At 37.2% G+C, this 18545-nt stretch overlaps 1 protein-coding gene across 1 annotated transcript in view; it reads left to right on the top strand.

The window, feature by feature from the left end:
• The window catches only part of LOC118808766 (uromodulin-like), a 45728-nt gene extending 32436 nt beyond the window's left edge, over positions 1-13292 (top strand). The window contains exons 12-16 of the mRNA XM_036571643.1: positions 2451-2587; positions 2686-2961; positions 4376-4532; positions 10973-11070; positions 13149-13292. Of these exons, the coding sequence (XP_036427536.1) occupies positions 2451-2587; positions 2686-2961; positions 4376-4532; positions 10973-11070; positions 13149-13292 (812 nt within the window). The remainder of the gene's footprint in view (positions 1-2450; positions 2588-2685; positions 2962-4375; positions 4533-10972; positions 11071-13148) is intronic.
• Positions 13293-18545: the final 5253 nt, after the last annotated feature.

The raw sequence follows: 18545 nt of genomic DNA, 5'->3' as shown, positions 1-18545 counted from the left end.
ACTGTAGTGATGAGTGTGTACATCGATCAGGCGTAACATTATGACAACCTCCTTGTTTCTACACTCATTGTCCATTTTATCAGCTCCACTTACTATATAGGTGCACTTTGTAGTTCTACAGTTACAGACTGTAGTCCATCTGTTTCTCTGCATACTTTGTTAGCCCCCTTTTACGCTGCTCTTCAGTGGTCAGGACCCCCATGGACCCTCACAGAGCAGGTACTATTTGGGTGGTGGATCATTCTCATCACTGCAGTAACACTGACTGGTGGTGTGTTAGTGTGTGTTGTGCTGGTGCGAGTGGATCAGACACAGCAGTGATCTCATTTTAAAATTGTGCATCATACCATTATTATCAATTATCAATTGTTTTCCATTATACCATGTCAAAAAATCTTGCAAGCCAGAATTCTGCATATGGGCATAGAGCCTGGTGATTTTCACAGCATAATGTGGTCAAGAACCATCTACTTTCTCAGGAAGGCACTGATTGCCTGACATGTGAAACAAACAATCAGTGGGAGGAGACTGACCAATTGTAGTGGGAGGAGATTGGGAAAATTCCATGGATGTATATCTTGCAGTGTAAGGCTAATAGTGTGTCACAATGTCCTGTGCAAGCAGCTAAAAACAAAATATTTTCTTCTGAAAGATAAAAGGACTTATGCAAAAAAGCAAAAGATATCAGATGTTCGGTGTCCACGTTGGCCATGTATTTCCACTAAAAATCCAGGTCTTACTTTTGGCCCTAAGCTTGTTCTTCACTATGGAGAGAAGAGAGTGCTTTTCAAACATATTTATTTTAGAAACAAAATGTTTATTTGTTATTTATTTCATTTATTTTTATTGTTTTTCAATTATTTTTTTATTTGATAAGGGAAAAAATAACAAAAGTTAGAACCAAATTATTTTAATGAGACAATGTTTTAAGTTGCTATTTGCTCATATTTTGGGTATAGTTTACAACACTCATCACAGTGTTTTTAGAGCAGGTTTTACATAAATAATGATTTGACAGTTTTCCATATAACTATTGAACATCTTTTGTGCAATTAAAATTACTTGTTAGTTTTAGCTGTTACTGCAGAGAAACTTAAGGAACCTTTGACTTTAAAGATGCGGTATGTAAGATTTAGGGATTTGGAGACCTCTCTGGTGGAAATGAGTAATTGCGCACAACATGTGGAGGAATATTTTATAACATGGGTTGTGCTTCAGACCCCTTCCGCAAGCAGATGAGTCTGATAATTGCGAGCTTGTTGAAAGAGAATTCAAAGAGAACTCAGTCAAAACTCAGTGAAAGATGTGTCCTAACAACGTGTGATGTGGTCCAAAGAACTCCTGCAAAATTGGACTTGATGCCTCTGACTTTTATTAGATTTCAGGTTTACAGGCAATTCGCAGCAGCAAACGTACACAAAATTCCAGAGTGTTTTTATTCTGACTAAATAATGCTACTTCTCTCAATTGTAACAAAAAATCTGCACATTGCATCTTTAAGTCAGCAGTAGCCATGACCACACAGAGAAAATAAATTGTTGTTTGCAGCTATGCCATGAGCCAACTAACATGTTTTTGTTAGCAAAGCATTTTCATTTTGGGCTGTTTGAGAACATGTAACGGATAACAATCACTCTAGCCCAGGGGTCGGCAACCCAAGTATTAAGAAGAGCCATCTTATCATTTCAACAAAAATCAAAACACCTCAGGAGCCACAACATTTTCTGTCAATTTTACCATCTTGCCTGTAAATATGTCTCAGTGTACTAGCATAGGCTAAAAAATACAACATATACGAAAATCCAGACTTATTTTGCTCTACCTTAGGCCTTAGCTCAGCTATAGCTGCTTTTCTTGCATCTTTTCCACAAAATTGGAATAAGTTCTCGGAAAATGTCTCTCAACTTTCAACTTTTTACAAGGCTGAAGTCAGGTTCTCATTTTCCAGCTGAACAATTGAGTGAATTATTTTTTGGAAGAGCAACCCTCCAGTACAGTTTTAGAGACATATAGAATCTATGCCAAGGTACACTGAAGCTGTTCTGGAAGCCTCAATTCCTTACCAAGACTTTATGTTGATACGTCCGTTAATTTGTTTTTCTTCTGTATATACAGACCAACATATAAGGACCTTTCACAGAAAAACAAATTTATTTAGAAAAACAAATCTTAGGCCTGATCTATTCCAAGATTTTTCTCCAAGGACAAAATGGGATGTGTTCCAGTGTTTCAACAACAAAATACCCTGGATGTTCCTTTAGAGTTCTGAAATAATGTTTCGGGAAAGTGGAGTGTATTGAATGATCAAGTTCAATCCTGATACCTGGAAGTCTTATAGTTTAGGCCTGCTTCTTCCTGTCAGGATCTGGACAGACAAGTACCATCAAATCGGATCTATTTACTGTTAAATATGTGCAATAATGCACAAAATGTCTTTTATTCTCTTACAGTGTCACCATCACTGTTCTATCCATTTGGTTCGGGGGCAGGAGATGCTGTTAATCCCAGCATTGATGATGGAAGCTCATCTGCTGTAAACCTACAGAGTCCATTCTCTTTCTTTGGCCGTTTATACTCTCAGATATATGTGAGTGAAAACAGGTCATAATCATCAATAATGCTGAACTGGAAATGATCTGAGAAATGTTTCTAGTTGAAGATGTCGGCTTTTGTTTTCATTTGAAGGTTAACAACAATGGACACTTGACATTTGATCAGCCATTGGTCAGCTTTACACCTGTTCAGTTCAATATTTATAGAAGAGATATCATCGCTCCATTCTGGACTGATATTGATAATCGTGGAACCGGCATTATCTCATATAATCAGTACACCAGTGGCAGTGTCCTTTCACAGGCCACACGGGACATAAACCAGTACTTTCCAGGAGTGAACTTCACTGCCTCATGGGTCTTTGTTGCAACATGGGATAAAGTGGCGTACCTCAGCAGCCCAGGCACGGTAAGATATGGCACTGATTAAAGGTAAGAGGAAGGCCAATGCATTGTTTTTATTCTCTCACTGGGAGATGACAGTCAACTCCAAAATTATTGGCACTTTTCATCAAAAAAGGGAAAATATCAATATATTAATTAAACCACAGGTGCGCTGACTGATATTTTGAGTATAACCCCTTAAAATCCCAGGCTTATTACATATAAAGGCTTATTTTTCAGTAACTACAGGGACTTCAATGCAAACTGGTTTAGCCATTCTTAGGTTATAGAAGTGTTTAATAAAACTTTGGGCCCTGGCCATTTAAGGGATTAAGCAAATAGGTAAGCTACATATTTTTATTTTTACATTGTGTATTGAAACAAAAAAACATTTTCTTTAGTAAGACTTTTTTTGATAACAAAGGTTCCAAAAATATTGACACCCCGACTATTAATATTTGATAAAGCTCACCCTGCTGAGAATAACAGCACTGAGCCACTTTCTGGTGCTTAAGGTTATAGAACACTTGTTAAGGGATCCTGGCCCACTCCTCCGTGCAGGACATTTCCAGTTCCTTGACATTCTTGGCTCTTCATATGTGGACTGCCCTCTGTTATACACACGACAAACTTCCAGTTGGGTTCAAATCTGCAGATAGAGAGGGCCACTGCAAAATTCTGATTTTGTATCCCCACAGTCATTTCTGTGTGAAATTTTATGTGTATTTGGGGTCATTATCTTTCTGAAAGGTCCAGCCGTGGCCAAATGTAAGGCTTCTAACAGAGGCAGAAAATGTTTGAGCTAAAATCTCCTTTTTTTAATGGAATTCATTATGGCACTGATTTTCACGAGAGCCCCTAAATCACTTGCAGCAAAAAAGGCCCCGAGCTTCAATCACGCAGTACCATATTTATTGGATATTACATGCCTTTCTTTGTAGGCATGTAATAAAATGTGATGATGCAAAAAGTAACTTTTGCAGGACCTAAAACATACATTTTCCATCTCATCTCACCACATCGCATGATTCCATTTGTATTTCCAGCGACATTCTGCAAATATGACATACGAAGGTGGTCAAAGTACAGTGGTCCATATCATAAATATTAACAGTGCAACAGCTGAACAGCAGACTAATACAATAATGAAAGGTGTGCTAGATCCTGCTAAACAAGACATGGAAATTATGGAACGAGAAAAAAAAAGACTTGTACATACATATTTATGACTGCCATGTTTTAAATGGTCTCTTTCTTTTTTCTTTCAGCAAATATCGTTTCAAGTGGTTTTGATCTCTGGGGGCAATTCTTCCTTCGTGCTGATGAATTATGGTCCCATTTCTCCAACAAATCGCGCAGTGGAGGTAAAGTTATCTAAATATCTCTGTCTTATAAAATATTCTGTCTTTATTTATTGTTCTAAAAGTGTCTTTCTGCAGGCTGGATATGGCACCATCTCCTCAGATGGCTTTGAAATTCTTTGGTCTAACAGCACCGTCCAGGCCAATGTTCCAAATCTCATTAACACGAGCAATGTGGGCGTACCAGGGTGCTGGGCTTTCAGAGTAAACCAAGGATCTGCCAGCACTGCAGAAGGTAATGATTTTATGATTTCCTCATAGTAGATATACATTTGTTCCCCTTTCTTCACCTGAATGGGTACTAGTTCTATTTTTGTATCTGATTGACAGATGCATGTTTATTCAGAGCATGAAATCTTACCTTTGATGTGCATAGTATTCTTCATCCATTCAGCAAAACACAGTTATAAAAAATGCATGTCCATAAAATAAACAAATATATATACAAACACTGACATACAGAAAATCACTACTTATTTTATTAATGTTAATAAAAGATTAATTAATTTTATAAATTAACAATAGAACAGTACTATGTATTATAAATGTGGACTGTAATGTATATATGGGGTGGAAAATACTTGAGTCAACATACTTTGTTTCTATACTTAAGTGTTCTTTTGGAGTATTACTTATACTTATTTGTACTTAAGTATTATTTACATTTGTACTTTAGTTCAGTATTATTACAAATTTTGTAACTTGTACTTTTGAAAAATACTTGTACTTTTACTACTCAGTTACCTTCCCAAGGAAGAAAAACAATGTCATTTAAACCTTCATAAAGTTTTGTTCTTATTGATTTAAATTTGTTTAACATTTTTTTTTAGCTATCAGCATAACAGTCCCCATCAGTTTCACTGGAACAACTGAAACAACCAGCAAAACAGGTATGTAGGGCTTATGATCGATGCCATGATTTGCCTATGATGTTCAGTAGCGAGATGTATGTTTGCAACAATTCCCTTGAGACCTAAAAATAAGCAGAACACATAGAATGAAACAAAAGTATGGTGGAACGAAATATATTACGTTTTGTTTTCATTGTTTTTAAAAATATATTATTGTAGCAATCAGGACAAAAATCCTAATCAGTCCTACAAACTCTGATCACTGCTTCAGTGGCTCTTTTTTGGTTTACACATAGCTCCATTAACACTAGAAAGTAAAAATGATTTACCACATACTGTATCATGTTTGATTTTATTGGTTTTAAAATGTCTTAAGGCGACAGCACAACCACAGTCAGTTTCACAACTGCAACACCCAGTACAACAGTACTGTATGTGCTGCGTCTCTGTGCTTGCTGTGTGTGGTATTTCTACCAAATGTCATTCATTCTGCACTATATCACAGTATAGCAGTCAGTTCCCCTACCACAACCACCTGTACAACAAGTATGTAGTTCCAGGGAACTAGATACTTCTAGTTTCTCATTATTTTGAAAAGGTAGATGTACAGTCCAAAAATTTGGACTCTCTTGTCCAAAATAACATTTTGTTGATTTTCCTAAGTAAAAAATAGTTTCCTCTACAGAGAACACACTTTTGCATATTTTCATGCACAATAAAACTGTACATTAAAACTTATGGCATATTTTTTATTATATGCATTCTTTTTTCGCAATGCATTAATAAACAGAAATTAGCACTGACCTTTCCAGACATTTCTTTAAGTTCAAAGTGACTTAAAGCCATATTTAAGTTGCAGAGAATGTGTTAATGTGTCATTTTCACCTAGAAAATCAACAAAATATGTCATTTGGCCAAGGCCTAAAAATATACACAACTGACAGGATGATATGATGAAATATGTATATAGTGTAGATATATTGCTGAGGTTTTGGGCCACCTTATGAACCTGACATGTAACTCCTTCATTCATTCGCACACTCATGGATGGTTTTGGATGTTTCATAAGAGAAGTGCTTTCATCAATGACCCTGAATGTCTTTGTTCGCCCCAATATTTTTTCTTATCGTCTGTGCTTGATTGTAGATATCAGCACAAAAACCTCAATCATTTCCAAACCTGCAACAAAGAGGACAACAGGTATGTTCTATGTTTTGTGTGTTTTGTGTGTTTGTTAATTGATAAATAACTGAGAGCTAGCCTGTTATGTCAGCCATGCATGTTATGCAAATGCATTAAATCTGATATACAACAGGTTGATGTTCCAACCATCTGCACAGGAAACTTCCTAACATTTAGTTAGCTGCAGTAGGACACTCGTGTTGTGAAATTGGTAACATAACTAATAACATAAAGGCTCTGCTTTAAACCTTTCAGTAATATCATGACATTTAACCCTCTGGGGTCGACAAATGCACAGGCACATCAAATTAGTTGCTTCTCTGTGTTTCTGTTAATATCTTTGTGATAATGCAGTGGAGAAATATGATTCAAACAGTTCCTGAATCTGTAGAGTCTGCCCTTTAAGGTCTGAGCCAGTGAAAACTGCCATCTGCCTCTCACTGTGTGTAACTGGTGAATTTGTGTGTCTGTCATCTGCCCTTTGCTTATAATTGGTGGACTTGTGTGTCTATCAATATTTTGCGTGAAACTGACCAACAGACACTCAGGAAGTCATTAAGGACTGACCCATCACATCAGAAACCTTTCAATTTTCGTTCAGTTGCCTCAGACACAGACATGAAATGGTGTGTAAAAAGTTTGCAGCCGCTGAAGTTTTTGCAGCGGTTTGGGAAAGTAGTGATGATGATAAAATTTTATTCAGGCATTCCACTACATTTGTGAACCCAAACTTTAGTAAACCCATTTCAAGCAACAAAACAATTCATCCATATGAGTAAAGCTATGTCTTAACAAGAGATGTTATGTTTAAAAAATATCTAAAACCAGACTTCAGTTTTTAGCTTAAGGGCAGAAGTATCTCTTTACACAGTTCTCCAGGTCAAAATGGCCTAATTATATAAAAAGCTGAGATTGTTCTGAACATTTTGATATATAACATGAGAGGAACCATATCGTATGCAAGTGCCTAAAAGGCTGATTTAAGCTTGTATGCAAAAATCATGAAAATGCCATCAGAGTGTTAAACAGCAAGTATGAGTATGTACAAGTTGCACTTAAAAATAAGTGGACATAATTGTAACAACTAAAAAAAGTTACTTTTCAAGATATTTGGATATTTATTGTCCATCTCATTATACAATTACTGTTACACACAGAAAAGTATTGCTGGAAAAACAGCAGTTCACCCCTATTAGACCTGTGTAATTACATAAAAAAGTAATTATGTTGTTGCAATATGCCATTGCAACTATCAAGACACACTTGTGTAGTTGCATCATCTGTACAATAACAATCCACTTGTAACAATCACTGGTAGTTACATTGATGTTGCATGTATTGTTAATGTGTCACTACACAGTTATTAGAGACACTGAATATAAAATGAGACTCATGTTATTACAATCATGTGTATCTGAGGATACGCATAAAATGTAGCACCAGATTTTGATCCATTTCTCAAACTACTGCTGTCTTCAGTTAGCATTTGGGACAGTTGTGTCCCTTTTCGTTTTGTGGTTCTCCAACACAGCCTTCTTCCATCCTCAAAAAAACTTGTTAATCCACAGCAACTACCATCAACACTCAGAATATCTGGCATGTTGCACTCATCACCATGCAGCTGGCAGTGTTATATTTGGTCCCACTTTATATTCAGTGTCTCTAATAACTGTGTAGTTACATGTAAACAACATATGCAACAACAATGTGACTACTAATGAGTTAGCCACTGTTACAGATGGATTAAAGAAGTACACCTCATGTAATTACACATGTGTATCAACTTCAGTTTTGCCTCATTTAATTACACAAGTGTATCTTAATAGTTTCTCTCTCATGTAATTACGCAAGAGTAATAACAAATGTAATTACATTTGTAATTGGACTGGATCATCAGTTTTTTTTTTCAGCAGTAAAAGGAAGTATGTAATATCTTACATTGACATTTCTTACACTATATCTGCCAGCTTTCCTAACATTTAGCTAGCATTTTTGCTATTTTACCCCACGAGTGTCTATTCTGTTTTTATTACGTTTCACACATTAGTTGAACACTAAATTTTAACTACAATGTAAAAGGATGAACAATCATAAATATAGCCACAAAACTCTGAAGGCATAAAAATAATAACAATAGTAGCAGAGGATAAGATGGAGAAATGATTTGATCAAGTAATGGCTATGTATGTTTGAAACTACTCTGTAATGTTCATTAAAGAACTGTCATTCTTTCACTGATGAAATTTGTGTGTAATTGTGCCGCCGTTCTTGCAGTGCGACTGAAACTCACAAGCCTGAACCTAAAAGACGCCAAAAACCAAAATATCTTCTTACAACAGGCAAGTTGTTGCTGTTTCTATAATGGACTCAAACAGCCTCAACATAACTCTTACTGACTGTTTGCATTTTGACTTATTCCTCATTTTTTAGAATATGTGTAAAGCTCAAAAGAAAAATAACATTTCTTCAACTTGTTTTCAGTTGCAGGATGAGCTGAGGAGGAGAGGAATGCCAACTGCTGCGAGAGTGAAACTGATATGCATTAAGAAGACAAGCTGATTCATTGCTAGTTGATTCAGAGTGACCTACAAGAATGTGGTCATGGTTGTTTGACAGTCTGCAATCTTATATTGTTAATAATATTTTAGTATTTTTTGTGCAACACCTGCAACTGTACTACAATAGCAGAAAATAGTATGATTCAAACTGTTATATAAGCCCTATATAACACGAAAGTGAGAAAAGACAGAGGAGCAATTAGAAAGCCCAAACCGCTTGACAAGGTATTCATAGTGACCTCTAGAAGTCACAAAAGCAGTCTTCCATTCATCTCCTTCTCTAATATGATAAAATTGTAGGCACTACATAGGTCTAGCTTGGTAAAATACTGGGCTCCTCTGAGCTGTTCAAGGGCGACAGGAATGAGTAGAAGAGGGTATGCAAATTTCTTGGTGACATCATTACATGCTCTATAATCAATACATGGCAGAGATTTCCTTATTGGACCAAGAGTTTTGGGGATTATGTCTCTCTAACCAGGGAAGACCTAGAGAAGAAGAGTTCTGGCAGTGAATAGTTACAGGCAGCATGCTTGTGTGTGTGAGCCTGACAGTCACGTAACACATGACCTGTAGCACTACAATAAATACACAAGCCCTCATAGAGACGCCGAAATCTCTCCTCCTTAGAAAGCCTTGAAGATTCGCATTGCATAGGCTCAGGAGATATGCTGGAACTGGAACAGGAATCAACTGGAAGTGGAGCTAAAGATTGGGTTGGAGCTGAATCCAGAACTGAAACTAGATCTCTGACTGGAACTGAAGCAGGAGCTGGAACTGGAGCCAGAGCTGGAGCTAGACAGACTTTTAAGCAGTGGTACTGATCTTTGCGTAGAATGTTTTTTGCAACAGTTGATCCAGATGAATTGACATAGCAATTAGCTGATCTAACGTCAGTTCATTGTTTCTACATGCCAGTTTCTTTAACACATCAGAATTAAGTCAGTTATGAAAGGCATTTAACAAAGCAGGCTCATTTCAACCACTACCAGCAGGTATGGTGTGAAAGTCCAATGCGTAAACAGCCACAGAGTGATTACTTTGATGTAGGTTGAATAGCAGTTCACCACTAGTGCGACCCTCACGAGAGTGGTCAAAACATTGTGGAATTCAGTTAAGTTTAGTGATACTTTTAATGTGATTATATTTGTAATTAAGTAGAAATACAATTCAGAGGTAGGAATTTGAGCAGTTTTGTTAAAAATGTTGTGTCAGACATTAAGTTTACGATGGTAATCTAAGAAGTATTATGGGAATCTCATCTGAAAGAGCTCCAGTTGTCCAGTTTTATTATCTGGCTGATGCCTCTACTGATGCCAGCACAAGAGACCTTGCAGGGGTGATGGTGAGGTTCTTAAAGGATGGAGAACCAATAATAAACACTTTTGTGGCTGTGACTAGAGACTAGCGCTATACATAAAGAACTTTTTTTTATTTTGGTATCTTCCGAAATCAAACTGATATTAGGTCTACCCTAGCTAGAAAAGCACAACCCCATAATCGCATGGTCAGAACATGAGATATTAAAACAGTGGTCAGAGTTTTGTCACCAAACTTCACCCCCACAGTAGCTGTCAGATCCACTTCCATTGAAAGCCCAATGCAGAAACCTTCACTGAAAAACGCAGATCTCAAGGACGTAATAAAAATAACATTACTAAATTGCCACCTCATCACCCCTACAATTGTGCCATAGACCTAGTAGATAATCCTGTCCTTCGGAAATCTAGAATCTACCCCCTAACTCAGGAGGAAGAATGTGCCATGGACACCTACTTTCAAGAGGCCCTAGATCAAGGTTTCATTTGACCTTGCACCTCTCCCACAGCTTCTGGGTTCTTTTTTGTAAAGAAAAAAGGTGGGGGTCGTTGTCCATGTATAGATTACAGAGGACTTAACCAGATCACAAAAACTTATCCTTATCTGCTTCCTTTTATCCCTGCAGCACTGGAACAGCTGAAAGGGATTACCCAAATGCTGTTCAATCAAGTATTTAGGTTTTTTTGGCTTCCCCGAAGACATTCTATCTGAATGAGGCGCAAAGTTTGCTTCACAAGTCTGGACAGCATTTTTTAAACATGTAGGCATCTTTAAGCAGACCGTCATTGAGGCAAAACCCCCATCTACCAGCCAGGAGATCAAGTGTGGCTGTCGACGAGGAGCTTCAGAGGCATGGAGGGGAGTAGAAAACTCCAGCTGAAGTATATCAGCCCATTTAGAGTACTGAAAAGGATAAATGAAGTGACAAAATAATAACTAAAAAATAATCCTAGGATCCTGTTTGCGACTATATCCAAACTAACTGGTAACATTAAACAGTTTGAAGAAGATATTCAAACAACATATAGCAGCAATGATTTTAGCAGATTCTTCAATGATAAAATATTAGACATTGGAAAATATTAGACTACGAATCCAAAACCTGCCTATAGATCTATTATCACAACATGATGAGTGCCCTGCCACCCCAAAAGTCCAGGTGCTAGCTTTTAGTCCTATCCAAACGAATTAGTCACACTGATTTGCTCATCTAAATCATCAACATGCATTCTTGACCCAGTACTCACAAAACTGTTCAAACAGATTGTCCCCTGTGTTGTTAAACCCCTGTAGTCTAGAATAAATTCGTCCCTCTGTCTGGGATATGTACCAAAATCATTCAAACTCTCAGTCATTAAACTCTACTTAAAAAGCAAGATCTTGATCCCAATGAACTCGCCAACTATAGACCAATTTCCAGTCTCCCTTTCATTGCTAAGATCTCTCAAAAAGTGATCTTACATCAACTGTGCTCCTATCTACAAGAAAACTCTCTCCATGAGATGTTTCAGTCTGGCTTTAGACCCTTTCACAGTACTGAAACAGCATTAACTAGAGTAGTAAATGATCTCCTTGTGTCTCTCGATAGTGGCCATATTTGCATACTAGTCCTTCTAGATTTCAGTGCAGCGTTTCATATTATCGGCCACAAGATCCTCCTTGATAGGCTGGAAAATCTAGTTGGTATCAAAGGACAGGCTTTGTTATGGTTCCGATCTTATCTGACAGACCGTTATCAATTTGTCAGTGCACGCTAGTACAATATGGTGTCTGCTAAGGGTCATTGCTCGGGCATTTCTCTCTGTATGTGCAACCTCTTGGTAACCTAATTGGCGGATTCAGTGTTAGTTTTCACTGCTACATGGATGACACACAACTTTACATATCTGCTAAACCAAATGAGGCTCTAAATCTAAATAATCTTGAAGAATGTGTTAAAAATATCAAAAGCTGGATGACCAACAATTTCCTTCTTCTCAATCCTAACAAAACTGAGGTCCTACTATGTGGACCCAAAGCAGAGAGATCTCAACTCTCCAATTTTGAACTAAATTTAGATGGCCATACAGTCAGTCCAAGCACTACTGTAAAAAATCTAGACGTTATCTTCGATTCCAGTCTCACCTTTGATACACATGTTTGCAACATTGTTAGAACTGCATTCTTTCACTTGCATAACATCGCTAAAATACATAATATTCTATCCCTAAACGATGCGGAAAAACTTGTGCATGCATTTATAACCTCCAGGCTGGACTACTGTAACACCATTTTAGCTGGATGCTCCAACACTTTAATAAATAAGCTCCAACTGGTCCAGAATGCAGCTGCTAGAGTCCTTACAAGGACCAAGAAATTTGACCATATATCCCCAATCCTGTCATCATTACACTGGCTACCTATTAAATTTCGTGAAGAGTATAAGATCCTTCTCTTAATGAATAAATCAATAAATGGCCTGGCCCTGCAGTATCTTAGTGAATTAATTCAGCTCACAAAATAACAGCTTGCTGACAGTTTCCTAGAATTAGAAAAACCACAGCAGGTGGTCAAGCATTTTCCTACGTAGCCCCAAAATTGTGGAATCATCTCCCGACCTCTGTCCAGGACTCAGACACACTCTCTACATTTAAAACTAGACTCAAAACTTATCTGTTTGTACAAGCAATTTGCTAATATCACTCACTAATATCTCTCCATAAACAGACCTGTCCTGTTAATCAATTTCTTTCTCTCTCTCTCGCTCTCCCTCCCTTTATTTGAGCCCCTGAGCGACATCTGCCTGAGTCGCCACATGTGAACCACCAGAGCTGCTAGAATCACCAGAGCTCCATCTCTGTTGGCTGATCTGCACCTCACCTGCATGAACTGACCTTCCTGCTGATGCTGCTGCTGCATAAACTCAAACTAATCTAATTAACCATTGCTCCACATTCCAAGGCCATCCCAGGCTTCTTGGCGGGGGGCACTGTCACCGGCTCTGAGACCTCCATGGACTCCATCTCCCAGAATCCTCTGGGAGATCATGTGACTCCTGACCCTCCAACGCGCTCCAATCACCGTTCTGCCTCTCCTGAATACTAATCAGCTTCACCTATTTCTGTCTTTGTTTGCCTTGTTAGAGTTAGTATAAAGCTCGGGCTTTTTCTCTAGAACTATGTGAGGTATTGCATCTTTCGAGAGCTACTGAACGTTTTCTTTGGTACTGTTATTGCTGGATTTGACTACTTCTCTGTATTTTTGGCCCTGTTTGCCTTTGCCCTTTGGACTCTGATTGCTAATTGTTATGTTTGTTTGTGTGTACTTTCTGTCTCTTTTGGATTTGACCTGTGCCTGTTACCTGGCTGCGATTTTGGATCACAATTTAACTAGTAAATCCTTTTTTCCCTTTTTCATCCGCGAGCGTCTGAATCATTCTGGCACGTTACACAACCTAAAACTGCACTAGCAAACTTACAGAATCACATCTATCAAAACACAGCATAATTTTCTGACCACTGACATTCAGTCTTATATTTAACATTTATGTTTCTCTATTCAAACATCATTTAAATCTCCAGAAACAGAGAAGTAAAGTCATACTGGCTGTTTGAAGCTCCGTTAGGGGGTCGACTGTTTATCTCTCGCTGTTAACATCAGCTAAAGTTATCTAAAGGCCAGCATTGTTCACATCTGTGTTAATTAGCTGATGTTGTTACCCTCCTATGATGACAGAGTTTTTCTCCTCTTTATGCAACACCATGGGATCCTTTACCCACCCTGACATGAAGAGCCGGTGGGCTTCTGTGCTTTTAAATGCTTTGAAAGACTCTCCAGATTAGGCAGAGGGGCTGTCTGTGAGATAAATTTAAATGTCACGAAAACACCGATTTGGTATCTTTCCTCCAGTTCAAATGGGATCAGGAGTTGAGGGGGAAACTGTATAAGGATCATAGCCTATTTTGTTGACTGTCAAGGTAATGTTTTTTCTCTTCCAAAGTAAGGTGGGTAATTTTAGCCATCTTCCACCTCTAGTTACGTTCGTGAAGAGCAGCAAAGCCAGAAATTCGATCCCAAAAAATCAAGTCACTGAAACCATAGGATGATTTTTTTTTAAGTTTATACCAGTTGTCATAAAAGACATGTTATTGTCATTTAGCCTTGTTTACTTCACATACAGTAAAGTGTTTCCCAGCATTCTGATGAACAGGTATTACAAAGTGTTAGGAAACCTCACTGTACGAAGGCATATACTCTTGCTTTATGAAATGTTATATATGTTATTAAAATTACTTTAGAGCAATTATGCAAGTTAATGCCTGGTATTATAATATGTTACATATGTTATATAATCATTTATTAATGCATTTGTTATGCATTATGAATGCAGAATTCATAAAAAGTCTTACCACGTTTTGTTTTTTCTCTAAATATAGCCCTTTTGATTGTGACAAAAAAGGTCAATTTTAGACTAATTTTTAGGTTTTCTCAGGCAAAACTACAATGGGCAGGTTTGTTCTTTTTTGACAGCAGAGGCTTCTTCCTCTGCTGCAACCTTCCCATGAATACGATTTCAATTCACTGTTCATAAGCACAGTTACCTAAGATGCAGCAAGAGAGGTCTGCAAATTTCTAGATGTTATGATTGGGTTGGCTTTTCCCTGACGTATTAATTTTTTTCTTGAGGAAATTTTAAAATTGCATCCAAATTCTAAATGCATTCCATTTGTAAATGATTTACCTCACAGTGGGATGATGGAGTTTAAATCTTTTTGAGATGGTTCTATAGCCTTAGACTGATGTGCTTTCACTACCCTTTACCTGATGTCCTGTGAGACCTCCTTTCCTCATGGCATGGTGTGTTTTGCATTTTGCATCTTGCATGGGTAACACATGGGTAACACCATGGGCACCACTAAAGATTTCTTATCTGTATTTGTCCTGCCCAAACTCTTAACTAAGACCTGTCCTTTGATTAGTCAAATGGGTTCCCAATTATTTACCCACTTGATTTGACCAATGCAACTGCAAATTTTTTTAATTAATCGCTTTGTTTTTTCTACTATATGCATAATTTCCATGAATGTAATTCTTTCTTTGAAATTAAGATTTTATGTTAAAACTAATAAATCTATAATTGCACAAGAGATTCACAAACCTCCAAGCACCACTTTAAATACATTTTATACCCCATTTCAAAGCTGTCTTACAACTAATATGATTCTACTTATTAATTGCTTGCTGATAATTAAAATGTTAGGAAGCCGACCTTAAAATAAGGTGTTAACACTAAATGTACTTAAAGAAACATTTACATTAGCTAACTAATCATGTTTCTGAATAATCTGGTTAGTGAAGTTGAGTAGGAAGACTGGGGTTGGGAATGCTGAGATGTCAACCTTGTTTCTTTAGGTAGAGGTGGGGATCCAACCAAGCCAATAGATTTTTTTTTTTAGGCCAAACCATGTTTTTTGCAGGCCAGCCTGTTGGTAAAAGTGTTGCAGCTGGCTACATTTGGTCATCATTTGCATGACTGCAGCTCTAAGTCTCACAGTTTATTTATATATATGTGACACTGGACATGAATCACAATGTGTAATGTCAGCAGGATTGTCTGTGTATCTAGCACAAGGAAATACTGTTCCCATTTTTACCTGGGAAAATTAGGTGTGGGTTGAGCTCATTTGAATGTTGCACTAGGTAGTCTTTAGACACAGAGCAGTGCTCTTCTGTTTGAGGTAAGTGATCTATTTACAGTTTTACAGTTTTATTATAGTGAGGACATCAAAGCTAATATTGGTACACTGTCTGAAGAAATGTTCATTGTTTTTTTCCAGACTTTAATAATTTACAAGTCTATGTGGCAATGAAGTATTCAGTTATAATGACTGTGGTGCCTCTGAAGATGTTGGCAGTCATATTAATGATAGGTATGGTCATTATATATTGCCTTTTTCTACATTTTGCTGAGTCAACTGGAAGATACCTTTGAAAAACTTTGCTGAATGTTTGTTCCTTTTCTTTTTATATGACATAGGTGGACTCGCGAAGACACAAACTGGTAATTTCTCTCTTGTCATGTTTTGAATACATCATATTGTGTATTCATCTATTCCCTAAATGATTTTCACGTTGCTCTGGGTAACATGGCAACCAAAGCTTGTTGTAGGCTGCTTTATCTTCTTACCATGTTGAAGGCAAAGGGTGGACCTACTCTTACTAATTAAGTCTGTGGCACACCAAACACAGCACAGATGCTCATTCTTAACATAAAATAGTGTTTTGCTCTCTTGAAGACCCTCAACACAAAGAGTTAAGAGTGTGTTCACGTGAGGAGGGTGACTTGTGGCTGGCATTGCTGTAAAAGAAATTAAAGTTGTATTGTAATAACGTAGATCATACAAGTGTATCATGAATATATTATTTAAACTATCAACCTGATATACCTTATTAGTTCCACGCCTGCAGCCATCAAAACCACAGGTATGAAATAGGTCTGATTATTGTGGCTCCTGAGTACCTTGCTAAATGTCTGCAAGCCTGATCATTTAAGCTTGTATCATATCATAGTACAGAGCTGCATTATATATTTGCTAAAGCTGATCTACTATATGAAAGTTAGAGATAAGGTGGTGAAAAATCAAATGATTTTCCACTTAACCCAAATGCAGTGGATGAGCCAATACATGATTGGGGTTCAGAATGAACTTTTTTCAGATCAGAACTGGAAGTACTAGGCTAACAAACACTAAAAATCAATAATTACTCAAATCATTTACATTAACACTGGCCAAGACCTACTTAAACTGCTTTCAGGTCTTAAAGGAGAGCTACATAAAGGGGACCTTCAAGATTCTTGCATAATTAAATGTTTAAGATGTAAACAAAGTCATTCAGAGTGGTTTGGTGTGAAATGCTCCATTCTGGAGAAACTTACAAAGAAACTTGTTCACAGGGGCGGTAATAGGAATCAAACATCCACCTCTGAAAGCTCCCTCACAGAAAGTTATTACATGAACTGGTTAGGAATATGCTGCCTGATGTCTGAGACACTGTTTTATGATAGTTTTGTGATAACATTTTGCCTTAAAATGTATTTTTAATCCTTTTATTTGAATCCATTCATGGTAGAGGGATGCATGATACATTGATACATGGGTGTTCCAAGGCAAAGTAATCCACAAAGATTTTTTTTTCTTTTTTTTAACAATATTTTACCATCATCAACATTACCTTTAAAACTCAGAAGACACGTGTAGGTTCAATGATGGTTTTGGATAGTAAATAAAAGGTAAATATTAATAAATATTTGTGTTGTAGACAGCAAGACCCCTGGTTCTTATCACCACCACTGAAGTGATAAGAAGTGATAATCTGAGTCAGTGTTTTTCTACAAAGTAACCGTTTCACATCAAACCTCTCTGAATGACTATGTTTATGCAGGCATTTTGAAAAATCAGTGGAATTCCCCTATAATTCACGCTGCACGGACAAGTTGATGGGTTCAGAACACAGTATTACCAGTGGTGTAAATGGCCATGTTTTATAGGGGGATGCCTAGTTTTGTTGTTGTTATCTTAAATGGTAGGATATTTCAAGAGCTGAAAGTTGGAAAGGTGTTTTCTTAATACTTTAATCTTACTTCCTTACATCAGGGTATCTAATTTTTTTTTTTTTTTGGTCAAAGTTAAAAGAACCAAAATATTCAAATTCTGCATGTTCCCAACAATGGACTGAGTGTTGCACATAGGTGTCTATCCAGCCTATGCATTTTCATTACAGATTTTATAATCCTTAATGCTTTGATTAAACACCAGGAATTCACACACACACTAAACAGTTTAGTTGCAACTTACACCTCTGTCATTAAACCTATTTATTTTGTAGTTTAAACAAGCTTTTCAACAAGGCACACAAGAGCCAGCACATCATCAAATGCTTGTCAAAACATCTATTATTGCAACCAAAATACTAAACTACCTCCGTCATGATGTGCTCAAGACTGTCAAAAACATCCAGTGTCCAGTACCTTGGACAAGTTTATATTTAGATAATTAGCTTGCTCAAAATGAAAGGCTGACATCAGCAGGCTAATTAGCTCAGTTTCAGTCATTACCTTCCAGTCAGTTGCGTTGGCTATCACGCTAGTTTATGAACTCACATGTTAAACAACAAACACATGAATCATCAAAAAAATCAATTACATCAAGTAGAATAAATATCCAAAAAAAATGCTACCAAGGTTTTATGAAATTAGAACATGACTGTAAGGACAGTCATTACCATGAAGACTGGGTTGGCAGACATTGCAGCAATAACAATTTCTATTGGCTGAATGGTGCATTCAACAGACACTTC

The sequence above is a fragment of the Colossoma macropomum genome, unplaced genomic scaffold (assembly GCF_904425465.1).
Source record: "Colossoma macropomum unplaced genomic scaffold, Colossoma_macropomum, whole genome shotgun sequence".
Classification (NCBI taxonomy): domain Eukaryota; kingdom Metazoa; phylum Chordata; class Actinopteri; order Characiformes; family Serrasalmidae; genus Colossoma; species Colossoma macropomum.
Note: the sequence above shows the minus strand (reverse complement) of the source record. Positions and strands in the feature narration are given on the sequence as shown.